This window comes from Girardinichthys multiradiatus, chromosome Y (assembly GCF_021462225.1).
Source record: "Girardinichthys multiradiatus isolate DD_20200921_A chromosome Y, DD_fGirMul_XY1, whole genome shotgun sequence".
NCBI lineage: Eukaryota > Metazoa > Chordata > Actinopteri > Cyprinodontiformes > Goodeidae > Girardinichthys > Girardinichthys multiradiatus.
The window spans coordinates 25,822,745-25,849,039 of NC_061818.1; the positions used below are offsets into that span (position 1 = coordinate 25,822,745).

Sequence of the window (26,295 nt, forward strand, 5' to 3'; positions counted from 1 at the left end):
AACAGACTTTATTGATGTCTAAATTAATCTCTTTATTCCAGCACCTCCAGTTTACATTAGCATTCTCTAGATTACAGTGCTAACAAAGAAGGCCTATAGTAATCATTCATTCATTCATCTTCTATACAGCTTATTCCATAGTGGGTCACGGGGGGGCTGGTGCATATCTCCAGCAGTCTACGGGCGAGAGGCAGGGTACACCCTGGACAGGTCCCCAATCCATCGCAGGTTAACACAAAGACATACAGGACAAACAACCAGGCACACACTTAGTCACACCTAAGGGCAATTTAGAGAGACCAATTAACCATCATGTTTTTGGGCTATTGGAGGAAGCCGGAGTACCCGGTGAGAACCCACGGATGCACAGGGAGAAATATTAATATAGTGGAATATATAGTTATCAGTCAGGCAATATCATTTTACGTATTTTTAATTTCCAGAGACTGTACACAGGTATACCCCAAAGACTTGGTTTAGAAACCTCAAAACCTTATTTAGAAGAACAGAATCGGTCTCACTCTAATTTGTCAGAACATGATTAATAATTACTACAGCAGTAAACATGTTTTATAATTAAATATTTATATTTCAAATGTGTATAAATGACATTTTCAAAGGATTTTTTTTAACCCTTTCAAATCACATATTTTTTGATGATTTAAAGTCTTTAAAGGAAATAGGGAAGCCTGACAGAATAATACAGTGCACACCAATGTGTAGATATAAAATGTTTCAATTCAATTCAGTTTATTTATATAGTGCCAATTCACAACACATATTGTCTCGAGGCACTTCACAACAGTCAGGTACATACATTCCAATTAATCCTAACCATTGAACAGTGCAGTCAAAGTTAGTTACTTATTCAAATTGGATAAAAAGTTTTTCTATCTAAGTAAACCCAGCAGATTGCATCCAGTCAGAGACTTGCAGCATTCACTCCTCCTGGATGAGCATGTAGAGACAGTGGACAGTCACTGGCATTGACTTCGCAGCAATCCCTCATACTGAGCATGCATGTAGCGACAGTGGAGAGGAAAAACTCCCTTTTAACAGGAAGAAACCTCCAGTAGAACCAGGCTCAGGGTGAGCGGCCATCTGCCACGACCGACTGGGGGTTAGAGAGAACAGAGCAGAGACACAAAGAGAACAAAGAAGCACTGATCCAGGAGTACTTTCTATGGGAAGGAAAAGTAAATGTTAATGGATGTAGCTCCTTTAGTCGTTTCACCTAGAAAGAAAGAACAGATAAACTTTGAGCCAGTTTTCAAGGTAAGAGTCTGAAAGAGAGCATATAGAGTTTGTTACAGTTAAGCTCAGTCAATCGCCATGTCTAGGAGAGAGAAAGGGTTAAACACTGAAAGACAGGGCCAAGTGGATCATCTGTAGAAGGTGAGCATTAAGTTGTTGCCAGCAGAAGCTCGGACGATTCCCCTCTCCAGAAAGGTGTCACAGGTAGACACAAAGCCAGGCCAGGTGTAGCTTCTAGAAAGAGAATAGAGAGAACAAGGTTAAAAGCTGAAATAACAGCAAATAATGCAAAACAAGTTTTTTAGGCACGTAAAAAGAGATAATGACTCTCACTGTAAAAGCCTTACAAAGGCAACGTATGTTTGTTGGTTACTAGTTTGCCCTGTAGTTCACCAAAAAAATGGCCTCCCCACTGAGTACTGCTCTCTTTAAACGTTACTTATGAGGAGTTTTGTTTTCATTGTTTAGAGGCATTTTCCTGGTTAACTTGCTTCTGTACCCTTTTTATGTGAAAACTTTAAAAGGCCTGCAATATTTACGACTCCGTGACATTATGTGGCTGGTCAGAGATTTAGACTAACCAGATTAGAAAATACCTTTGTTGTTTGGAAATTGTTTACCTGATGAAAATCTGGTTCAAACAGTTTGTGTGACCTATGTTCTTGTTCACACAAGCTATCAACAAAACAAACGGCAGTATTTTTAGTTGAACAGCTTAGATAGGAATGCACAGTTCACACCAATGATAAAAAACAGTTTTAATAGACATGTTGGTAATAAAAGATATTGATTTCCTCATTGCAGCTCTTTATCAGAAGGAAACTGACCAAAGCTCCTTTTTTTATGGGTTACTGCACTCTGTGCTTACAGTGGAAGCTTAGCATGTGCTAACAGTGCAAATGATATATTTCTCATCTGTGTGAGGATGGGAAGAATATTGGGTTTTGTAACATTCCAGATTTTTTTAATAAACAGATTGAACTACTTGATTGATCAGACATTCATAGCCGCATCTTAACCAAGATTGTTTGATTTTGTTTTAGCAAATTGACGATCTAATTAGCCCCCCTTCACACCAGATTAAGGTCGCCCTGTACATTAAATATCTACAACATTTCTGATGGACTTTGCTGGATTTTGAAAAGGCCTTCTGGGGTGCATTAAGGAAACAGTGCACTTCTCAACAGGTATGATGGAGTATTAGAGTTCCCCAACATTTTTGAGCGTATGTTAAATTTCCGTGGTGAGATCAGCGTTGCTCATTTTTGTGGTGGCTGTATATTTGGATCCTGGTGTGGCAGCGGTTCTCTATGTTCTCTATCCATACCATGCCCGCTTGTGCTTCAGTGCGGATTGGTCATCAATTCGTAGCAGGACTGGCCATGCACGCTTCATGCAAAGGTCACACCCTCATCGCATTCACACCAGACCCCTTTAAATCAAGATTGGTATTCTCTGGGTTTCCAGAGGAAAAGGACTACCAGCTGAGGTGGAGCTCATGCAAGTCCAAATAGTGCATAGAATTATTCCAGGGAGACCAAAGGAAGTTGTGAGTATTTTAGTTTGCAGTACAACTGAAAATGCATTTGTCACACCTTCAAAAAAAAACAACCTTGGAGTCACACGTAGAAATGTGGACATTCATTTTTGCATGTATTTAAGGTGCATAATTTTTCCTGAGTGCACTTGCTGAGATATGGACACAAAGCGTTGCATCAGATCAAGTCATTTTGAAGTATGTCATGCGTAGCTGTGCACACCCCTCTGTAAGAAACCTCTTACTTGCTTAGGCTCATTCTGCTGCAAAAATGTATGGTGATGGTCTAGAAAGCTCTTATGGTGACTTGAGGGATAAAAGAGAGAAAGGTACAAAAATACACCATGTTTTTAAGGTTGTACTGTGAAAAGACTAGTTTAATTTTATTCACCCTGAAAATGCTTTTTCTGTTTTTGTTGGAATAGTAAACATTAACCTATGTAAATGTTTAGATGAAAACCATAAAACATTTTGAGGAAGTTGGGAGACTTGTAAAACAGGTATACAATGTGTACCACAATAAGCAGTAAACTACAGTAAATTATAGCATTCATCTCAACAAACAATTGGCCTTAATTACCTTTGAAGCACATTTAGACTAACATGGCATTCTGTGTGTAAACATATAAAATGTTGAAAATAATTCCATGTTAATAAAAACATTGCCTGAAATAGTGGTTAGTGTATAGTTAATAATAATCTTACATTTAGGTTTGTGTATATGTATGTACATATTTTCATTGCCCTTTTTAAGTGAATGGGCAGGCACAAACATTGCAGGCACATAAAGTGGTTGGATTAACCCCACAGGGGAAGACATCTTATAGAACACATCTCTATCTATAAACAGCATGGTACACAATGACCTGGCAAAAAGCTGTCATATGAAAACGGCATATAGTTTGTAAAACTACTCGGTGAAGACAACTCCAACTTTCAATTTAACAAGAAATAATTTCTGTAATCATTCAAATCCAAGAATAAAGAATCATGTTAGGAATTTATCTCACCCATTTCCTTTCGCTTGATATATTCACCATGACAGTATGCAGTCTGTTTTTCCACCAGTATTAACTGTCCTTCCTACTTATTTCTGAAGACCATAATGTCCCACATTGCAACAGACAGATCATCCACAGCTTTTGTTACCTGTTGAACAAACCAAAAACACTATTATTTTAGGATTTAAGTTGGTTTTTTATGTAACTGTTGAATCTTAAAAGTAAAAAAATATATCTTCAAGGGTTAAATGAATTTCATCAGTAAAAAACAAAATGTCAAATGGAGTTCAGATGTTTTTTATTTTGTTTTTTGTTTTTTCAAATGAAAGCGTAGTAAGTGACAGCAATTCTATATCCTATTTCTGAATTCTGAGTATACTTTCAGATTTTAAAAAATTTAATATACTGTAACCATGAAAAACATTCTGAGAATCAAAATCTTTGTTGGTTGGGCTTTTAAAAGTATAAACAAGGCTTATAGTGTTTTTACATACTCAGGACACAGGGAACATGCCCAAAGCCTGACATAAATCACTCCTATCATTTAATTGCACTGTATGCACTGTAAAGAAACCCAAAACTATGATACTCGTGTGTTTACATTGCATACAGTTTTGTCCAAATGCCCCTCAGAAACACAAAGAAACAAGTCCTTGGCATGAATTTTTTGTGCCTCTAATGCTTACAGTAGAACTCTGCCTGCAGCTATTTCCTTACTTCCAGTGTTAATAGTTCTTATCTGATTTTTTTCCATGAAGTCCTTGGTAAAGGTTGTTCAACATTTACTGCCCTGCCTCTACATAGGTATGTAAATTAGGTTTTGTCTTGTCACATTGATTTTGAGGTGCCATTAACAGAAGAACTGTCAGAAGAATGTTTGCTTGGAACAAGATCTTTGGGGCTTTAAACTCCCAGAGGTGTTGCATGACACATGTTACATCAGCTTAGGCTATGATGTGATCTGACACAAAGATATAATGTCCGCTGTCAAAATAACAAAAAGTTTAACAGAAACCTAAAATTACAATGTAAAACAATATTTTACTAAATATTTTCTTGAATGCATTAAATAAAATTATTATCTCATAACAGTCCTTAAATAATGCTTTTGATTAATATGCAGTTCCTAGCAAGTACATGTCACTCCAGACAATAAATTTGCACAAAATGGTAAAGGTGCATTTTGGACTTGTCTCAGCCATTGCACCCACTGGAGTTAGGTTAAAATGTGTTTGTTGTTACCTATAGCAGGGATGTGATACAAAGTTCTCTCATTACCTTTAGAGTAAGGAACAGTTTTGTGTTTTTAAACTTTAATTTAAAAAAATCTCAATGAATTTCTTCAAACATTCAACTTTGATTTCACTGAGGAGAGCAAAAACATTCATGTTAAAATTCACAGCATAATAACCCTGGATTGTAGAACATTCACAGATACCCGGCCATGTAGAAAAGTCAGGTTGCCATACAATGGGCGCCACCAGGCCCCCTGACCACCACCAGCAGGCAAGGTAGGTGAAGTGTCTTGCCCAAAGACACAATGACTGCCAAGGACGAAGCAGGGTTCAAACCGGCAACCCACCAATTACAGGAAGAAGCCTAGCTGAAGAAGCTTTGAAAACGCCTGTTCTCCATTTTTACTTGGGTGTGAAGATTAAATACCAGGACAAATTTTATCGCTTAAATCTTTGAAAGAGTAAAATCACCAATACTCACAATTCTGTGTCTTCAATAGAATCTGGGTCCTCAATGATCTCCAGTCGTCTTTGACAGGCATCCAAGATCTTTTTTCTTGGCCCTAAGGGGATATGAATACTTTTAAGGTCTTGATCCAAACAAAGCAGGAGAGCTCCGAAGTCAATCTTCTCTCTTTTGAAGATGAAGTAAAACTCATTCATGCTTAGTGTGGCAAGGAAGACCTCCAGAGGGCTTGTTTCAGGGTCATTGTCATCATCCAGCCCTAATTCAACTTCTTCCCAAGGCAACTCTTCCATGTTTTTTTTCAGCAGGCTGTGTGCACTTCCGATGCTGTCTTCATCTATACTTGGGTAGTGCTCCAACCTACTGCGTAAACGTACATTATTACCTGAGCTGGTTGTCTCTCGAGTACCAAGGTTGAACATTCCTCCACTTACGTAGTTCCTTCTAAAGACCATGGTGCCGAGACCTGGTCTATTAAACAAGGAATCATGGCCAGAGTCTGTGCTGATCTCAGAATAGTCCACATCTGGCCCATGGAGGTCTGGCTCACTGATGGCACGAGAAATGGCATCGTTGTTATCTCTAGGGAACATATCACGTACATTTCGGCGCCCTCTGTCTTTTGGGTTGATGTAAGTGCCCTGTTTGACAAACATGACATCATTACCTAACTGAAGTCCAGAAAGGGAGCGCACACTCTTTCTTCCATCTTCATAAATTATGAAAGTCCCATCTCCTTGCTTCCGCTTCTCCAGCTTCTTTTGAATCTTTGTCTTCCCTCGATTTGTGGCATGGAGAGTGGCCTAACAGGACAGAAACAATACAGCAATGAAGTGATTAAAGGATATGAAATAGTTTAAGTACACTCAATTAATGTATGAAAGCTTAAACCTCAAAGAGAGTGCAAACCTTAGAATATGGCACACTGACAGTAGCTGTACTGAAGTTGCGTAGCTTGTGGCTAACAGAGCTGCCAGTGTAACTGGAAAAGCTCATGACGCTTCAGATGCTTGTTTGTGAAACTTTCGCTCCATGTACTTGCGGTGCTTCTTCTGCATCTTCACGCACTCGTTGATGCCTCGCTCAGCCTCACAAAACGCTCGGTCCTTGAGCTTGCTGACCATTTTGGGATTAAGGCCTGTCTGCTTGGCAGCAATGGAATCCAGGTAGCGGACACAGTCCATGTGGTTCTTTGTGGCGGCCATGTCCAGGGGTGTGTGGTAGTCATTGTCCAGGCACCATATGTTGGCACCAAAAGACACCAGGAAGAAAAGACAGTCGAGGTGACCATTGGCAGCTGCCAAGTGGAGTGGCGTGTTCCCCCAGATGTCACACTTGTCTGGGTTGCCTCTGTAGGCCAAAGGAAAGATGACAGATCAGTTTTACTCAAGCCTTTTCTGAATAAGTACAGGGCTGTATTCAAACAGCTAATAAAATCCACTTAATTTGTTTATATGCCAATGATGTGTTGTTCTTTCTGGAAAATGCAAACCACCCTCTTACAGGAGACAATAACCCTAATAAATGAGTTTTCAACCATTACAGAGTAATTTATCAATTGGAACAAATCAAAGACCCTTCCTTTCTCCTCTAATATTCATCTCTCCAACTATTAATTTACAGATTGGAATAGAAGATGACCTCACACAGTGCAGAACTGTATCTTTCTCACTCATGTGAAGAGTGTCTGCAACTACATTGATGGTCCTCCCTGAAAAAATGTCATCTCCTTGATCCTAGTTTAACCACACCAGACTTGGTTCAAAAGCTTAGATTCTAACATAAACATTTTGTGAACATCTAAACCTCTACGCATAAGTTTAAAAACTTTGCAAAAGGTTAAAGGTTCAAGAGGATTGGAACCTTTAAAAATATATTTCCTGGCAGTGGCACATAGATTACAATATATTTTAAAACTAAATTGGAAAAAAATCATAATTCTATGGATAAAAATTGAACAAATGCTATGTAAGGAAATTGTTTTTATTTATTTATCAGCCATTTAATTAAGCAGCATATCTATTTTAAGAGCATCAATATCGGTACATCTCTGAAGGTCAGCTGGGAATTTTTTCACAATGAATAGGTTTTCAATTCTCCCATGTAAACGATTACCCATTTGGAACAACCCAGACATCCTGAAAAATAAAGAGGCTCTTAACCTTTTAGCATGGAAGAGTAAAGAAACAAATTATTTATAGGACATATGGAAAATATTCCATACTCAAGAATGTTTTAGGAGATTTATATGGCATTGATAAAAACAAATTATCTGAATATCACTAACTAAAATCTATCATCCAAATTTAAGATAAAAAAAATAAATATGGAACCTCCTCTAGTAAAAATCTAGCTTCCTTAAACTTGAACCCCCATAGCAACTCTCAAAAACTTACATAAAATATTCAGAAGTAGATTTAACAATCTCACTTCCTATCAGTAAGAAGGACACTGATTTATCTACTGGTACAGATTTTACCTTTTAGAATGACCCAAAAGGCCAACCTTTAGCTTATACAATACAATACACTTTGTAGAACACACTACACATTACAAAGGGTGTTCCAAATGTGTTTCTCCCTTACTAACACAAGTCCAAACTGCATGGGAGATTTACCTGATGACTATCAACATACTGGCCCTATCCACCTGTCTATGGCTTTTGGCTAAAAGTATGTGAAGACCTAACCACAGGGACAGTCCCAGTCTTTCCCTCACTATTCCTTCTTGGTGACATTACAAAGGTAGATTTGGAATCTAATAGATGCCACACCCTATTTGCAGTTCTAATTGTTGCAAAAAAACAGCAAAAACAGAAACAGTTTAAATCTTTTTTTTTTTTTAATGTGTCATTAGATTTTGTTTCATGGAGAGAATGTCTCCTTGTAAGAAAAACACAACTAAAGACATTTGCTTTGGTTTGGTCTCTAATGATCAAATATATCCATTGGGAGGGTGGTCAATAGATTTGGTTTAGGTGGTCAGTGGGTATTCAGAGGCTGGGTGCACTTGTGTGGTGTCTTGGGTCCTGGCTTGACCGGCGGGTCACTGCGTCCTGGACTGCTGGACGCAGAGACCCCCAAACAGACAAAAAAAAATACTTTATGCCCCAATCTATGATGCATTAACTTATGCAATAAAGGGTCACTGATCTCTGGTTTCTTTTACTATGCCTCACTCATGAGTAAGCGTTTTCTGCTGGCTTTTGATCTCTTTGTGAGTTATAATTTAATTCAAAATTGCAACACAACGTAAACTTTTTGAAGAATTACAAAATGATTAGCAATTTCGAAAGTGGCTTTAGTTTTAATGACTGTTCACAATTAATTAATCCCACAGTGTGCAACACTTCAGTCCTTCCTTTCATGACCGCTATCGACCTGAAGGTTACCTCTATGTGCGTTTGCACTGTTGCTTCAGATCTGTAATATGACCGCCGCCTTGCCAGCATCACGGCTCTACTACCTGTATCCTGTTTCACAGGATCCCACATAAATTGCACCTGACACAGTTTGGCCTGACTGGGGATGTTCAACTGAATTCCTTAACTCAGATCCAGCAACTGAGCTTGCTGGTTTATATGTTGGCCAAAGATGAGTTTCCAAACTTCCAACTGAATATCTTAGGTTAATCTTGGGACAATTAAGTTAACATGCAAATTGATCAAATTGTATTTATTTCCTTGTATATTTTGTAATTAAATGTTTTTTTCTCTTTTTTTTTTTACAAACAAATTTTAATTTTAAGGTACCACTATTTACTCATAAGTATTTATTTTGGGATCTAAAATTGCCTATCGTTAAATTAATAGCTAAAAGATATTTCATTTTTGTTGTTGTTAAAAAGCCACAGTTTACCAAACTTTGTTTTGCCATGCCTTTGTCCTCCGTGGTAGCCGTACAGACTCCTGAATATTTGATAGAATGGACGTGAAACTACTGCAGATATATTATTGATGGGTGTCACTGTAAGGATTTCTGATCTAATATGTCATTCTTGGACAGCGATTTTCAAGGCCGCGTTCTGATTTCAGTGCAGTGCTCTTCATATTTCACCAGGACCAAAAAGAGGAGAACATTTTAGAAATAGAGTTGGTGTGAAAGCACAAAGTTATTTTCAGTGCTGATGACTGACAGTGAGTTGCAAACCCAGCAACCCAGAAGACAACAATAAAACAACCAAAAAGGAATTATAGCATGAACACAGCGCTGAAAAAAGATCAGGGAACATACCATAAATTTAAGAAACATAACAAAAAGGAGTTACCTATATTCGGTTGAGATATTTATGACCTTCTGAGTTCAAGTTGTGCAAAATGGTAGTTATACAAAGTCGTCTAACATGATGGCTTTATGGGTCACAATTTATGTCTGTGGTAAAAAGCTTAGCACAGTATTGTCAGATCGCATCATATCTTATGATCTGTTTCTGTCATCACAGTTAGTGACAGTTTGATGCCACTACAGGTAACCCACTGCAATATATAAGACAAATATAGCAGATATGGCCTATTTCCCATGACACTTAGACTTCTCCTCCTTGTATATGGTCTCACAAGTTTGACATATGGTAACTATTAGTGTTGATTTTTGGTTTGTTGGACAACTAGTACTTTATGTCTCCTATCACTATGTGCTGCAGCTCTGTGTACACTCAATTTGTGGGAAATACTGAACTAAGGCCAAGGTTATCTTGAGTGTTTTAGGAACCATGGTCCCTCTGAACAAAATCATCTTCAAAATAAAGAGCAAAAAAAGCCCAATCAATATTTCAAACAGGATTTATTATAAAATTAGAGTTGAAACTCCTCTCTGATAAACTGCTAGTGTTATTTCAACAAACTGCCCCTCATGTTTTTTAAGTCCTAATAATTTGTCTCTGACAAATTAAGCACAGTTCAATGATAATCTGATGATCCCTATTTACTGAAGCAGAATCTCATTGGGCCCATTTGTTATGGCTGGCTTCGAAACCAGGTCAACCCGATGAGATTCGAAATGCAATACTCTAAAAAAACACCAATTTAAGTTTGACCATTTTGTCAAATAATTTTCCACATTAATAATCCTTCCTAAGTGTAGAATATGTTTTCTAGTTCCTATCATAAATTCTGGAAATTTGCAAACTTTAAAAAAGAAGAAAGCAAATGATTAAATGACCAAATCAAATGAAACCAAACATTCTAATCACTTAATTTTTGTTTTTGGGTGGATGAAGAGAATCTATAGTTCTCTTGATAGACCAAATGGGTTTGTTTAGGCTTAAAATGGTTAATTTGTGAACTGTGAGCATACAGTGCCTTGCTACAGTTTTTATATCTCTTGAATCTTGGTGTGTTTTATTTGTATTTTATGTGATAGATCAAAATATTGTATAGTTGTGAATTGGGAGGAAAAGTATTCAAAATGTAATGCAATCCTAAATTTGAAAAGTGTTGCATGCATTTGTATTCAGCCATCCTTTACTCTGGTGCTACCAGTTGCCTTCAGAAGTAACCTAATTTATAAACAGAGCCCATCTGTGTTTTTTATTTTCATTGTAAATACAGCTCTTCGGTGAAGGGCTCATGACACCCAAAGAACACACTAGACAGACCAGAGATAAAGTTGTGGTGATGTTCAAAAACATGTTTTAAGTATCTGACTGTTTAATCCATCATCTCAAGATGGAAAAACATGGCACACCAGCAAACCTATTAAGACATAACCCTCTACCTAAGGTGACAGGCTGGGCAAGGAGAGCTTTATGCAAAGAAACATCTAAGAGGCCCATGGTGACTCTGGAGTAGCTCCAGAGTTCTACAGCTCAGGTGGGAGAATCTCTTCTCATGACAACTATTACTCATGCACTCAAGTTCTGGCCTTTATGGAAGAGTGGCCAGATGATAGCCACTGTTGAAACAAAACCTCAAGAAGTCACATTTAAACATTGGCAAGGCTTGTGGACAAAACAGCAAACATGTTGAAGACATTTTAAAACCACACCCTAAACAATTTAATTGCAAGATGAAATGTGGTGGTGGCAACATCATACTGTTGGTATGTACTTTTCTTTAGCAAAGTCAGAGAAACAGGTCAGAGTTGATGATAAGATGGACGAAGCTAAATAAAGGCCAATCCTGGAAGAAAACTTGTTGTAGGCAGCAAAGGACTTGAGATTGTAGTAGAGGTTTCCATTCCTGCAGGACAATAACTCTAAACACACAACCAGAGGTCCATTAGAATTCTTTAGATTGAAGTATTGTAATGACGACGGGATATAATGGCCCATTCAAAGTTCAGACTGAAATCTAATTGAGAATCTGTGGCCATACTTGAAATTTGATGTCCACAGAGACTCTCCATGCACTCCGACTGAGCTCAAGCTATTTTGCAAGGAAGAATGGCCTCAGATCTCAGACATATCCCCCCGATTATATATCTGCAGTGAAAAGGAGTTTTGCAAGCACTGACTCACGGAAGGGGGGTAGCAAAACATGCCAGATTTTTGCTAGAAAAAAACCCAAAACAAACTTGCACGCACTACTTTGTGTTAGTCTGTCACATAAATTCCCTATTAAATAGAAAAAAGGTTCAAGGAGGCACAGTGTGGCACAGTGTAATCTCCAGGTTTCATTTGAAAATAAAATAATAAGTTTCAATTGGAATAAAATAAAAAATAACAATGAACAACCACAACCAATGTCACAAATACATTTATTTTCTTCATCCCTGTAAGAAGTGGTGTTTGGAGTCGCAATCTAGACTTTTTAAAGTCACACAAAAAAAATCTGCCTCCACAATTACATTTTATTATAACGTTTTCCACTTAAACTGGCAGAGTAATTCAAATAAGCAAAATGCGGGTGCCACATTTATTATGTTTAAATAAAATATGCACCAAATGAGCGGCTCAATGTGTTAAAAAAAAAAATTCAGATAACAGCAAGCAACAATCAAACTATAAATATCACCATAAATAATTTATGGACACGCTGATTGACCTTTATGTGACTTGTTAGGCCCTCTGATGACTTGTAAACACTTCCTCATAAATTATACCCACCCCCTAGCTACGATCAGCCGCAGAGCCTCCAGGTTGCCATGGTAGGCCGCCCATAACGTCGGTGTCATGCCATCCTCATCCGGTGCGTTCAGATCCTTCCTCGTCGCCTCCTTTAGCAGGTCCAAATAGCCGTCCCGGGCCGCCTTGTGATACCTGTCATTCATGGTGATGACTCAGTCCATCGTGCGCAAACCCATTCCGTTTCACCAGAACCACCTCCATGGTCGTACTCATGGGGCGGCGGCAGAGGTGCCCTGGTTTTTCCCCTGGTTCACCCAGAGGGAGTCGTTTCTGATCTGTAACAGGAAGAGCAAAGCGGTGCGCGTCGGTGGTATCCAGGGACGCGATGGTGCGCACAGCCTGGATCAACAGTGCTCCCGGTGGACGAGGTGGTCCAGAGATAAAGACACACCCCTAAAACCCCAATAAAGACAATAAACTCTGTACTTATAAATAATAATCTGTGTTCCTTTAAAGCATGCTTTTCTGATCAAGTAACGTCTTATGCCAACTTCAAGTTACCATCAACTACAGCAATGCTGACTTCCAGTTTTCCAGGTGCCTCTCAATAAAACTGAATCTTTTCAAAACGTTATTTTATTTATTTTTTTTTTATAAAGTTAAATTCTTACATGTTATTTATCCATTACACACAGATTGATACATGCAAAGCGTTTGTTTCAGTTATTTTAAATGACATGATTTACAGATAATGACGACCCATAATTCAGTTTTTCAGAAAATTACAATAATACATTAGACCAATAAAAAAAGGTTTTAAAACAGAAATGGTACAGCTTATACAATTATACATAGAGTCTTCACAGTTGCCCAGCTCAGTCAATAACAAGCTCCAAATGGTGGGGAAGCCAAACAAGATAATTGCTCAAAAGGCTATTTCCAAGCATATCGTTGGAAAGTTGTGTGGAAAGAAGGTAGAAAAAGGTGCAAGCAAGAGATAACTCCAGCTATGGGAGGATTTTGAAGCAAAGTCCATTCAAATCCTTCAGATAGATTGACAATGTGTAGTCTAAAATGTCAGTGATATTCTAATTAATTTAGATGCACCTGTATGTTGTCCATGCTTGTTCTTTTATTTGAATTTTATATTTTAGAGTTGGAGCCAAGTTTGATGTGGCATTCAGAAGGAACCTTGGAAGAAAATGATAACACACACTGACAGTGGTAGGCTATATGGGTAGACTGACAGATGTGTGAAATAGAAAGCCCTCTTATATAACATTAATAGAGAGACAATTATTTATCATGTTTGAAATTGTTATCTTCTCTTGGTAATGGAGCTGTCCTCAGGGCATGAAAGAGTCTGCTTTTACTGCTGATGTTTTCATGTGAAGCTCTAAGTCTGCAACGCTTTCAGACAATTAATAGAAAAAAAAAGGTTATTAGGTTGTGTAAAGGTTAGAGTACAAATATATCTGTAAGCAATTGGTCACTGTGACTGGTTAACTGGGAGGAAGAACCAGTCTCACTTTTCCACAATCTTTTAGATTGACAGTTTGAATGTTTCCATTCTGAACTGTGAATGCAAATAGGGCAGGTTTAAAATTTGCTTTTTTTAATGAGCATGCTTTGACCAAAGGCAACTACTAAATCCTGCATCACAAAAGACACTGACAGTTCACCAGACCTTTTCATGTAACAAGTAATTATTGTGCCACTGCTGGCATTGAATTTGAGCACTGACTAAAAAAAGAAAGAGATGTGCTTTTTAAAAGTAATTTGCATGCTATTTTGTCTGGTAAAGGTGAATAAAACGGGGTCTGCTACAGCAGAAAACAATTTTAAGTTAAAAAAAAGGAAGAAAAAAAAGATTTACAACAAAGATTTTTCATTTCTAAATGCAAGGTTTTAAAGCCAATTCAGCCAACTTTCACAAAAAAAATAGTGAAATGTTTTCTGTAATATAAAAAAATGCTGTTAATTTAGAATGGACCCTTTTTTTTCAAAAATATAAAAATTAATGAGAAAAGGGTATTCTTGGAATCTTGTGAACTTTATGGTCATATTTTGTGCTAAATCTGCTTTGTTTGTTGATATCATGCAGATGTTCAAAACACGTTGTCAGTTTATGACTCTTTGCACTTAAAACAACTTTGGTTTTGAAACTATATAAAAGCCACAACAGCATAGGCTGTCTCTCAGGGCATCAGTTCAGCAGGTAAGCTCACAGACATGCTGAAGGTTTTAAACGCTGTTAAATGAACATACTGTTAAAATCTTGTACTATGTCCTCAATGCTATTTTAGGCATTTCAAAATATACTGTAGAATACTGTTCCCAAAACAACTGAAAGGAAGTACAAGATGACAAGTACTGATTCTGTAATCTTTGGAAAAGTTTTATTTTGTGTGGGATGTGCCTCTTTTAGGGAGTCAGTGATATAGTCTAGCTGTTGAAGCTGACATGTCTCGTGTCTGGCTTGCAGATGCAGCAAACAGCTCACTTGTAATAAATCTCTGAAGGAACAGCCATGTGCCTGAACCCTGGCTACACGTGCGAATGTTTGACCACCGGTGATTTATGTGAGCCCTGTAACTTGGCAGCTAAGGACAGGGAGTCGGAGGAAGCACACCTCTCCAACAACATAAAAGGAGCAGACGCAGCCACGAGCGAGAGCATGCCAGAGATGGACACCTCTTCAACTGAAGTTGCGCGGGACCGGGGCAGAAACTGGGGGTGGATGCTGTCTGCGTTCATCTGCCTGAACATCCTCATCCTGGGTTGCGCCTTTGTCAGCGGGGGCACTTCGAGCAATGTTAAAATCAGTACCCCGGTTCAGCAGATTTTCATCATCTTCCTATTCCTGCTCACCTCCATTTGGATGGTCTATTACATCATTTACAATTACAGGGGAGAAAATGCTGTTGTCTTCAAAGATAGACATGCAGGAACCATTTGGCTTAGAGGTAAAGTACAATTAAAGTTTAACAATTAAACAATTAATGTAAGAAGTATTTCTTGGACAGTTAAAGACTTTTCTGCTACTCCACATGTTGATTTTCCTTCAGGGGGACTTCTGCTGTTTGGAATCCTCAGTATACTCATGGACATCTTTAAAATAGTTAGCTACGTGGGATACCTTCACTGTGATTCAGCCGTTAAAGTTGCATTCCCTGTGATGCAAATTATCTTTGTTCTTGTGCAGGTAAAAATTAAGCATTCTTCATGCTCTCCAGTGCAGCTGGTTGAAAAGTGTTAAGATTTCTGTATTTTGCACTTGCAGACATACTTTTTGTGGATCCATTTAAAGGACTGTGTGCAGGTCCAAAAGAACCTTACATGGTATGTTTTTATATATTAGCTAATTTTCTGTCCCCACATAGATGTGCTACCCTCCCTGAGTAACAGAGAAACAAAAGTTGTGCTATTGCTTTCCCAATCGTAATTTACATAGGAAAGGGCCTGAAAAAGTAGCCCCAGGTTACAAAGTGGACCCATGTTAATTTGTTGTAAATGTGGGAAACAAGAGAACTCTGGACAAAAGGTGAGTATGGCTTAAATAGGTAAAACCTATATGGCCTAAGAAATTTATAGGTTTCCCATCTGGTTTTGCAAATGTTGGTATACATTCTATATCCAAATTGGCCCATGCAAGAAGCCAAAGAAAAACCCATATGGGGCCCACATACAGATGTAGTATAGATTGTAGCATTTATCTTAACCCACACATCTACAAAAGATAGAATTGCAAATGTATTTGTGTGTTGTGAACCACATAGATGCTGCAACTCTCTTTGACTTTATACAGGCTCTCCATTTTTGTTGAGAAAATATGAGATAATAAAAGTTAAATAATTAAAAAAAATCAAGTCCGATTTAAAAAAATATATTTTAATGTTTCTTTCTGTCAATTGACTAGTTGCCTTTCATTTATCATCTGTTTTTACAAGCTTTACATAGACAGAAATATTGTTTTTTATTTGTAATGATAAAAAAGTTGCACTGGGTCTAGTGCAACCAAACAGAAAATAAAAGGATTACAATAAAATCCTCCTTTATGCATAAAAGCAAGTCTTAAAACTTAATAGAATTCTTAGTTCAATTATGCTTGCTGTCAGTCGGAGTTTTGATACATTTGTTGACTAGGAATTAATTCCATTTTTAAGTATTTAATCTACGGATTACTGATCAAACATTTGTGCCTCCAGGTAATCTTACTTAATTTTCTCTCTTTTTTTGTATTTTAGCTGTGGGCTGATGCTCACCCTCTCTGCAAATCTTGTAGTATGGATGACCGAAGTCACTGAAGAGTCCCTTCACCGAACAATTTTTCCTGAGATCTCGACCAATGTCACTAAACTCTCAAGAAGAGAGATGTACATCAACAGAGGTAACCCAAGCAAATGATTTTGTGGTCATTATGCATAAACAATGTTACACTTTTATGTCTGATTGTTTGCTTTGTGGTCTTACAGCCAGTTATGGTGATGACCAGTGTAAATGCAGCCACACTTCCTGTGACATCTTTAAGGATGCCTATTACTACTTGTACCCCTTCAATATTGAGTACAGCCTCTTTGCCTCCGCCATGGCTTTCGTTATGTGGAAGAACGTGGGCCGAGTAGTGTCCGAAGACAGCCACCACCATGTCAAATTCAGCCTCAAGGATGTGTTGATCGGTCCCGTTTTGGGGGTCCTTCTTGTGGTCGCAGGCATCGCAATGTTCATTTTGTATGAGCTCAAAATGAAATCCAAGTATGTTAAAGAAAGCCATGAAGTGATGATGCACTTCGTCAGGAATATAGTCATTGTGATCATGATGTCTGTTTGCACAATCGTCGGATGTGCTATCTTCAAGCTGGAACACAGGAAGCATGTCTCAGAGAAGAACCCCACCCGCAGCCTAGACGTAGGGCTGCTGGTGGGAGCCTCGCTGGGGCAATTCATCATCAGCTATTTCTCCATCATAGCCATGGTTGCAACTGGGGCCAAGGGCCACCTGAACAGGCTCAACTTGGCCTGGGGCATACTGATGGTGATCCAGCTCTGCCTACAGAACTTTTTTATAATTGAGGGCCTGCACCGGGAACCCTTCCATGAGGTGGAGACTGACACAGTGGTTGCAAATCCATATGTGCTAAAGTCCAGAAAAGATGGGAGTAAACTTGAAAAAGTAGATTTAGACAATAAATCCAACCCTGACGTAGAAACCTGTGGCCACAGTGGGACAGCGGAGCACCAACACAAACTGCGGTGGAAGAGGCGAGTGTTGAGAGAGGTCTGTGCATTCCTACTGCTGGGTAACATCATTGTAAGTATCTTTAATCTCTTTTCTCTAACATTTATTGTGGCCAATTCACTGAAAGCAATGCCTCTTCTTTCTGTCTTTTACAGCTGTGGATCATGCCAGCCTTTGGTGCTCGTCCCCAGTTTGATCATGACACTGAAGCACAGTTCTACCACTCCAGCATGTGGGTTGTTATTGTGAACGTGGGTCTTCCTTTTGGCATCTTTTACCGAATGCACTCAGTCGCCGGTTTATTTGAAGTCTACCTCAACTCATAAATCAGCATCTTGCAAAGAGTGTACGGAAAGTGGAATCTTGGCATTATGAAACTGTTTTGTAGACTGTTTTTGATGAATGCTTTTTAATATTTGTCAAGAAGATACTGAATAATGACTATATTTTCTTACGGAGTGGCATCATTATGCAACAGTGTAAATGTATAAAAAAATGTATTTTTAGAATTCAAATGAATAATGTATTGTAAAGCTAATGTTGTAAAACCTGAAATAATAAAAAAGTGTTAAAATTCCAACCACTCTTATTATTATTATTTATTATTTGCAGTTAACTTTGCTGCCCTTAGTCCAATGTAAAGCAATACGCTTGTCAGAGGTAATGTTTTTTAGGATGCTACAGGAATAACAACTCAGGTTTTTATTAAGTCTAAGTTGTACAAAAATACATAAATGTTGTATAATATACCCAGATTTGATAACTTTAGCTTTAGTTATTGAAAGCATTATTCAAAATCGCATTCATACTGTAACTAAACATTTTAATAAAAATAAAGTCGTTGATAATAGTCCATTCATTGTAAATCCAATGGTATTCCAAAGAATGAACAGGTATGTGCTTAACGGCGCCCCTGGTGGTACAAAACTGTTACCGGAGTACCCCAACAGCAAACTTAATTGAGGAACTGGGCACTCCAAACTAAGTTCTTAATCTATAAAAACAAAGGAAAGCAATAGCAATGTCAGGTTTAAGAATTTAAGTATAACTAAAGAACAGACTAAGCAATTGCATCATGACAATTTTTGTTGTAGTTGTATAGATTTTGATCACATCTATTATAACAATTGTGGCACAACTGTTCCATACAATCATTTTAACTTTAACATGATTTCTGGGGATCATGCCAAGACTTCCTAGTGGTGTTTTAGATCAAAATTCGATCTCATGTTTGTAGCTTAGTTCTAAAAGCAATTCTTATGGCAAAAGCGGTTATACACATTACAATTTAACTTTAACTCTGGTTGAAACTATTTGTAAAAAATAAACATTATTTGGTCGTTTATACAGCCAGTCTGGTTTTTAATAAGATAGGCTGAAGTGTGATTTTGAGTTGAGCAGATTGCCAGTGAAGCTTTCAGATTTTCAAAAATAGCTCTTTTTTTTTTTTGCTGAAAATTTATTTTTATATATAACTTTAAACCACATAATACTCAAGTGTTGAAAAATAGAAGTAATTTGATTAATAGAAACTATTTTTATTGAGGAGCGGTTTTCCAAAGGAGTGTGAGCTGTCATCCATTTTATGAATGACAAAGGAAATAAAATATTCTACAACATCAAGATATCTGTGAAAATTTTTAAATTAGTACACTACAAAAATATGATCAAATTATAAAAGCTTTTCCATTATTTCTTCCTGCTACAGTTAGAAAAGACATACTCTGACGGAGACAATTCTGTATTGATAGTGTTACTTTTTCAATTGATGTAACAATACGTTTTTGAGACAACATTACCATTCTCCTAACCCAATTAGCAGGGAATATATTCTCAAGGACTTCAAAAAAGGAGAGATGAAAAAGATCAGAATCAAATATATGGCATTCCCAGCCCATCCTAAAGCAAAAGAAATTTACTTTAAAATTATAAATAGGATTTATCCTACAAATTGATTTCTAAGAATATGATTTAAAATAGATACTGGAAACAGTTTTTTTTCTGTGAGACACAGAGTGAGGACCTGGAACATCTCGTTTTTGATTGCATGGTAGTTCAGAAGTTTTGGCTTGATTTACAGATGTGGCTCCAATCTGGAGGGATTCAACTACCTCCTCTCACAGCCAAAGAAATCAAATTAGGGATATTTGATGAGATTGGGAGTGAGGAATATGTTATCGAAAATTTGATCATATAAACATTATTTACATAAATGTTGTTTCGCCAAACGTAGCCTCATATGACCCACTGGAGGAATGAGTTAAAGTTTTTTGCACAGTCTTTAAATTTTGTATCAGAAAAAAGGTGCTGGTAAATGTCTGTCTTTTCTGGTTAAGTTCAACTTTCTTTAATAATAAAACCATCAACTTTTGACTAAAACTTTCGGACTGGACAATTTGAGATTAACTGTTACGTAAATGGGACAGAATGGGAAATCAGGATGGCGATCACACTGAGCCCGGTTCTACTGGAGGTTTCTTCCTGTTAAAAGGGAGTTTGCATACAGGGTATGAGAGATTGCCTTGTGATTAAAATATAAAAGAAGCTCTCTTATGTATCATTAATAGAATACAATTATTAATATGTTAAAAGTGTTATCTTACTTACAGAGCTGTCTTCAGAGCATGAAAGAGTCTGCTTTTACTGCTGATGGTTTCATGTGCTGCTCCAAGTCTACAACGACTTCAGACAACAAACATTAAATGTAAAGAAATATTAAGTTGTGTGAAGGTTAGTACAAATATATCCAAAGGCGATGTGTCACTGTGACTGCTCAGCTGGGAGGAAGAACCAGTGTCACTTCACTGTGGTTTTTCTGTCATGATTTGAAGGTGTTAGAGTTATGTTTTGGGTTTTTCCTCTCTTTATGATTATGTTTTCCAGGTGATATTTTAGTTCCTTTAGGTCTTACTTCATCTGTGACTTTTGTCAGGATATCCTTTGTTTAGATAGTGTTCTTGGATTTCTGTTTAGTTCTAGTCATGCTTTGTTTTCACTCTCTGCCTCTGCAATAGTAATCAGCTTCATCCGGTCCACCTGCTTATGCCTGTCAGTCTCACAGTTTTTCACCTGTGCTATGCTCATTATATACTCTGCTGTTTTATTTACACCTTGCGGATACATACTGTTTGCCATGCCAATCCATGTCTTTGACTGCTGCCAAGCCTTTCAATGTTTATGCTTGCTGTGAGACTTTTTTATTTTCCTATTTTGGTTATTTTCTTATTAAAACCTTTTTGATTCACCTTGCTCTTGCCTGCCTGTCTGCATTCTTGGGTCCAACTATAAGAACCACACCTGACATTTCCACACTCTTTGAGATTGACCATCTCGAAGTTTCCATTCTGATCTGTAAATGCAAACAGGACAAGTTTAAAATTCGCTTTAGTGAGCATGCTTTGACCAAAGGCAACTGCTAAAACCTGCATCATATAATACAATGCCAATTCACCAGATCTTTTCATGTATCAAATAGTGTAGTTTCTTATTGTGCCACCAGTTCCATTAATAAGTCACAGCAGTCCCTTTGAGCACTGACAAAAAAAATGATTAGGATGTGTTTTTTTAAGGTAATTTGAATGATGTTTTGTCTGCTGAAGGTAAATAAAATGAGGTCTGACACAGCAGAAAATAATAATAATAATAAAATAAAATAAAAACTGATTTAAACAGATTTTTTTATTTCTAAATGCAAGGTTTTGAAGCTACTTTATCCATCATTCATAAAAAATAGTAAAACGTTTTGTGTAATATCAAAAAAATGCTGTTAATTCAGAATGGATCCTTTATTTTCAAAAACTTAAACAAATAATGAGAAAAGGGTATTCTTGGAAAGGCTTTATAAACTTTATGATAATGTTTTGTGCTAAACCTACTATGTTTGTTGATACCATGCTGTTGTTCAATTGCCGCTGATAATTTACATGAGCCATGCAAGATGACAGCTAAGGACAGGGAGTCGGAGGAAGCACACCTCTCCAACAACATAAAAGGAGCAGACGCAGCCACAAGCGAGAGCAAGCCAGAGATGGACACCTCTTCAACTGAAGTTGCGCGGGACCGGGGCAGAAACTGGGGGTGGATGCTGTCTGCGTTCATCTGCCTGAACATCCTGATCCTGGGTTGCGCCTTTGTCAGCGGGGGCACTTCGAGCAATGTCAAAATCAGTACCCCGGTTCTGCAGATTTTCATCATCTTCCTATTCCTGCTCACCTCCATTTGGATGGTCTATTACATCATTTACAATTACAGGGGAGAAAATGGTGTTGTCTTCAAGGATAGGCATGCAGGTCCCATTTGGCTCAGAGGTAAAGTACAAGTTTAGCAATTAAACAATTAATGTAAGGAGCATTTCTTGGACAGTTAATTTTCCACTACTCCCCCTTCAGGGGGACTTCTACTGTTTGGAATCCTCAGTCTCATCATGGACATCTTTAAGATAGCTACCTATGTGGGATACCTTCACTGTGATTCAGCCGTTAAAGTTGCATTCCCTGTGATGCAACTTTTCTTTGTTCTTCTGCAGGTAAAAATTAAGCATACTTCATGTTCTCCAGTGCAGCTGGTTGAAAAGTGTTAAGATTTTTGTATTTTGCACTTGCAGACATACTTTTTGTGGATGCATTCAAAAGACTGTGTGCAGGTCCAAAAGAACCTTACACGGTACGTTTTTATCTATTAGCTAATTTTCTGTCCCCACACAGATGTGCTACCCTCCCTGAGTAACAGAGAAAGTTGTGCTATTGTTTTCCCAATCATAATTTACATATGAAAGGGCCTGAAAAATAGGCCACAGGTTACATTGTGACCCAATGTCAATTTAATTTGTTGTGTATGTGGGAAACAAGGGAACTCTGTCTTAGCCCATATGGGTAAAAACCCATATGGGCTAAGACAGGGGTTTCCAAACATTTCAGCCAGTGACCCCCAAAATAACAGTGCCAGAGACTGGCGACCACCTATTGGTGACCCGGAGACCCTCTAAATATACATAAAAATATTTCACTGTATATTTATTAGTTTATTTAATAAATAAATATATAGCAAAATAATTATATGCATTTTTAAAAGATTTTTTTTTTACATTTACTTACTTCATTTAATAATTTCAAAGGTATATTTAATCATTTAATGGACGTTCGGTTGTGCATTTCATAATTCATTTTGCATTTAATTATTTTATGTCTTAGATAAATAAATCATACATTTAAATATTTAATGGGACATTTATTTACTTTATGGTACAATTGTTTATTTAATGGGATATTCACATTTATTTACTTCATAATATATTGAATTATGTCCCTTTTGGCCCTCCATACATCTCAGGGGTCATATCCGAATGATTCTCAAAATCATCTCGAGAACCCCCAGTTCGTGTCCCGCGACCCCTGGGGGGTTCGTGACCCCCACTTTGGCAACCCCTGGCCTAAGAAATACACATTGAAGGCCTATGGAGGGCGCCCATATGGTTTTGCTAATGTTGGTTGGAATTATGTTCCCAAATGGGCCTATACAAGAACCCTAAGGAAAATCCATTTGGGGCCCACATCCAGATGTAGTGTAGGTTTCAGGAATTATCTCAAACAAAAGATAGAATTACAAATGTATTTCTGTGTTGTGCACTACATAAATGCTGTAACTGTCCTTGACTTTTGAAAGGCTCTTTAAATACCTTTTTTTTTTTTTGTTAAGAAAATGTGAGAAAATAAAAACCTATTTATTTTTAATTATTAAAAATTCTAATTCCAATTTGTTTGGATAAAAAAAATAATAATTTAAACATTTCTTTGTGTCAATTGATTAGTTCCCTTTCGCAATCTTTACTAAACCAGGTTTTTATTTGTAATGAGAAAAAATGCACTGTTCCTGACCAACAGGGCTGACCTAGTGATTCTGAGTTTGATTGACTGTGATGTTTTGTTTTCTGTGTTATAGTCCTCAGACTATAACACAGATGTTGTAGCCAAAGAAGTGCTGTAGGTATCTTGATATATGCAGTGGTTATGAGTCAAACAGAAAATGAAAGGATTTATGCATGAAAGCAACATCATAGAATTTTTAGTAAATGCAAAAGACAATGGATTCAAACTCAGTCCAGTGATCAAGAGAAAATTAGGCAACTGAGTAGCCTTTGAGTAATCCTTGATAATTTTTATATTTTTCCATATTTTAGCTGTGGGCTGATGCTCACCCTCTCCACAAATCTTGTAGTATGGATGACTGAAGTCACTGAAGAGTCCCTTCACCAAACAATTTTTCCTGAGTTCCCGAACAATGTCACTAAACTCTCAAGAAGAGAGCTGTACATCCGAACAGGTAACCTAAGCAGATAAAAGCTGATTTTGCAGTCATTATGCATAAACAGTGTTACACTTTTATAACTGATTGTTGGCTTATTGGTCTCACAGCCAGTTATGATGATGGCCACTGCAAGTGCATCCACAATTCCTGTGACAATTCTAAGGATGCCTATTACTACTTGTACCCCTTCAACATCGAGTACAGCCTCTTTGCCACCGTCATGGCTTTCGTCATGTGGAACAACGTGGGCCGAGTAGTGTTCGGAAGCAGCCACCACGACGTCAGATTCAGCCTCAAGGATGTGTTGATTGGTCCCGTTTTGGGGGTCCTTCTTGTGGTCGCAGGCATCGCAACATTCAGTGTGTATGAGATCGAAATGAAAACAAATGTCCAAGATGAAGAAAGCTATGAGTCAGCAGTGATGATGCACTTCGTCATGAATATAGTCATTGTGATCATGATGTCTGTTTGCATAATCATCGGATGTGCTATCTTCAAGCTGGAACACAGGAAGCATGTCTCAGAGAAGAACCCCGCCCGCAGCCTAGATGTAGGGCTGCTGGTGGGAGCCTCGCTGGGGCAATTCATCATCAGCTATTTCTCCATCATAGCCATGGTTGCAACTGGGGCCAAGGGCCACCTGAACAGGCTCAACTTGGCCTGGGGCATACTGATGGTGATCCAGCTCTGCCTACAGAACTTTTTTATAATTGAGGGCCTGCACCGGGAACCCTTCCATGAGGTGGAGACTGACACAGTGATTGCAAATCCGTATGTGCTAAAGTCCAGAAAAGAAGGGAGCAAACATGAGCAAGCAGACTTAGACAATAAATCCAACCCTGACGTAAAAACCCGTGGCCACAGTGGGACAGCGGAGCACCAACACAAACTGCGGTGGAAGAGGCGAGTGTTGAGAGAGGTCTGTGCATTCCTACTGCTGGGTAACATCATTGTAAGTATTTTTAATCTCTTTTCTCTAACATTCATTGTGGCCAATTCACTGAAAGCAATGCCTCTTCTTTCTGTCTTTTACAGCTGTGGATCATGCCAGCCTTTGGTGCTCGTCCCCAGTTTGATCATGACACTGAAGCACAGTTCTACCACTCCAGCATGTGGGCTGTTATTGTGAACGTGGGTCTTCCTTTTGGCATCTTTTACCGAATGCACTCAGTCGCCGGTTTATTTGAAGTCTACCTCAACTCATAAATCAGCATCTTGCAAAGAGTGTACGGAAAGCGGAATCTTGGCATCATGAAACTGTTTTGTAGACTGTTTTTGATGAATGTTTTTTAATATTTGTCAAGAAGATACTGAATAATGACTATATTTTCTTACGGAGTGGCATAACTATGCAACAGTGTAAATGTATAAAACATTTTATTTTTAGGATTGAAATTAATAATGTATTGTAAAGCTAGAATGGCAAAACCAGATTTTTACTCTGTTTGCGAACAATAAAAAGTTGTAAAATTCAAACCACTCTTATTATTATTATTTGCACTTGACTTTGCTGCCTTCTTTTTACGACGCTACAGGAATAACAACTCAGGTTTTTATTATGTCTAAGAAGTACAAAAATACATAAATGATGCATAATATACCCAGACTTAATAATAACTGTGGCCTTAGTTATTAAAAGTATTATCCAAAAGTCCTCTTCCTACTGTAACTAAACATTTTAACAAAAATAAAGCTGTTAATAATATTCCATTGAGTGTAAATCCTATTGTATTCCAAAGAATGAACAGGTATCTGCTTAACAGAGTCCCCTGGTGGTACAAAACTGTCACTGGAGTACCCCAACAGCAAACTTAATTGAAGAACTGGGCACTCCAAATTATTAAATTTATGACCAACAAATGAAAACAATTGAAAGCTATAGCAATGACAGGTTTAAGAATACAAGTATAACTAAAGAACAAACTAAACAACTGCATCGTGACATTTATTTTTTTGTAGTTGTATAGATTTTGATCACATCTATTATAACAATTGTGGCACAGCTGTTCCATACAATCATTTTTAACTTTACCAGGATTTCTTGGGATCATGCCAAGACGTCTTCTAGTGGTGTTTTAGATCAAAATCTGATCTTATGTTTTAAGCTTAGTTCTAAAAGCAATTCTTATGGCTGAAACGATTGTACACATTACGATTTACCTTTAACCCTGGTTGAAACTATTTTTAAATAGCTAACTTTCAGTTTGATTGTATATATACATAGTCTGTTTTTTTTTATTAAGATAGGGGGACTC

General features: G+C 37.6%; 2 protein-coding genes and 1 pseudogene across 2 annotated transcripts; 2 read left to right on the top strand and 1 right to left on the bottom strand.

Moving 5' to 3' along the window:
• Positions 1 to 5,504: 5,504 nt before the first annotated feature.
• LOC124864719 lies at positions 5,505 to 12,881 on the bottom strand (annotated as a pseudogene).
• A 2,147-nt stretch (positions 12,882 to 15,028) lies between these two features.
• Positions 15,029 to 18,317, top strand: LOC124864809 (proton channel OTOP2-like). Its single transcript, XM_047359727.1, has 6 exons — positions 15,029 to 15,464; positions 15,567 to 15,703; positions 15,782 to 15,840; positions 16,746 to 16,888; positions 16,974 to 17,809; positions 17,893 to 18,317. The coding sequence occupies exons 1-6, from the start codon at positions 15,029 to 15,031 to the stop codon at positions 18,061 to 18,063; spliced, it is 1,782 nt and encodes a 593-aa protein (XP_047215683.1). The 3' UTR covers positions 18,064 to 18,317.
• A 3,342-nt stretch (positions 18,318 to 21,659) lies between these two features.
• LOC124864786 (proton channel OTOP2-like) lies at positions 21,660 to 25,516 on the top strand (the record flags this gene model as incomplete). The annotated part of the gene is made up of 6 exons (XM_047359692.1): positions 21,660 to 22,044; positions 22,126 to 22,262; positions 22,341 to 22,399; positions 23,913 to 24,055; positions 24,148 to 24,992; positions 25,076 to 25,516. Coding segments are annotated over 6 exons (1,740 nt in total), but the record flags the coding sequence as incomplete, so codon positions are not given.
• Positions 25,517 to 26,295: the final 779 nt, after the last annotated feature.

Excerpts from the sequence above, each read along its gene's own strand:
- LOC124864809 (XM_047359727.1), top strand. The coding sequence starts at position 15,029 with ATGTGCCTGAACCCTGGCTACACGTGCGAATGTTTGACCACCGGTGAT. Across the intron at positions 15,841-16,745 it reads GTCCAAAAGAACCTTACATG|CTGTGGGCTGATGCTCACCC; the intron begins GTATGTTTTTAT and ends TTTGTATTTTAG. Across the intron at positions 16,889-16,973 it reads AGAGATGTACATCAACAGAG|CCAGTTATGGTGATGACCAG; the intron begins GTAACCCAAGCA and ends GTGGTCTTACAG.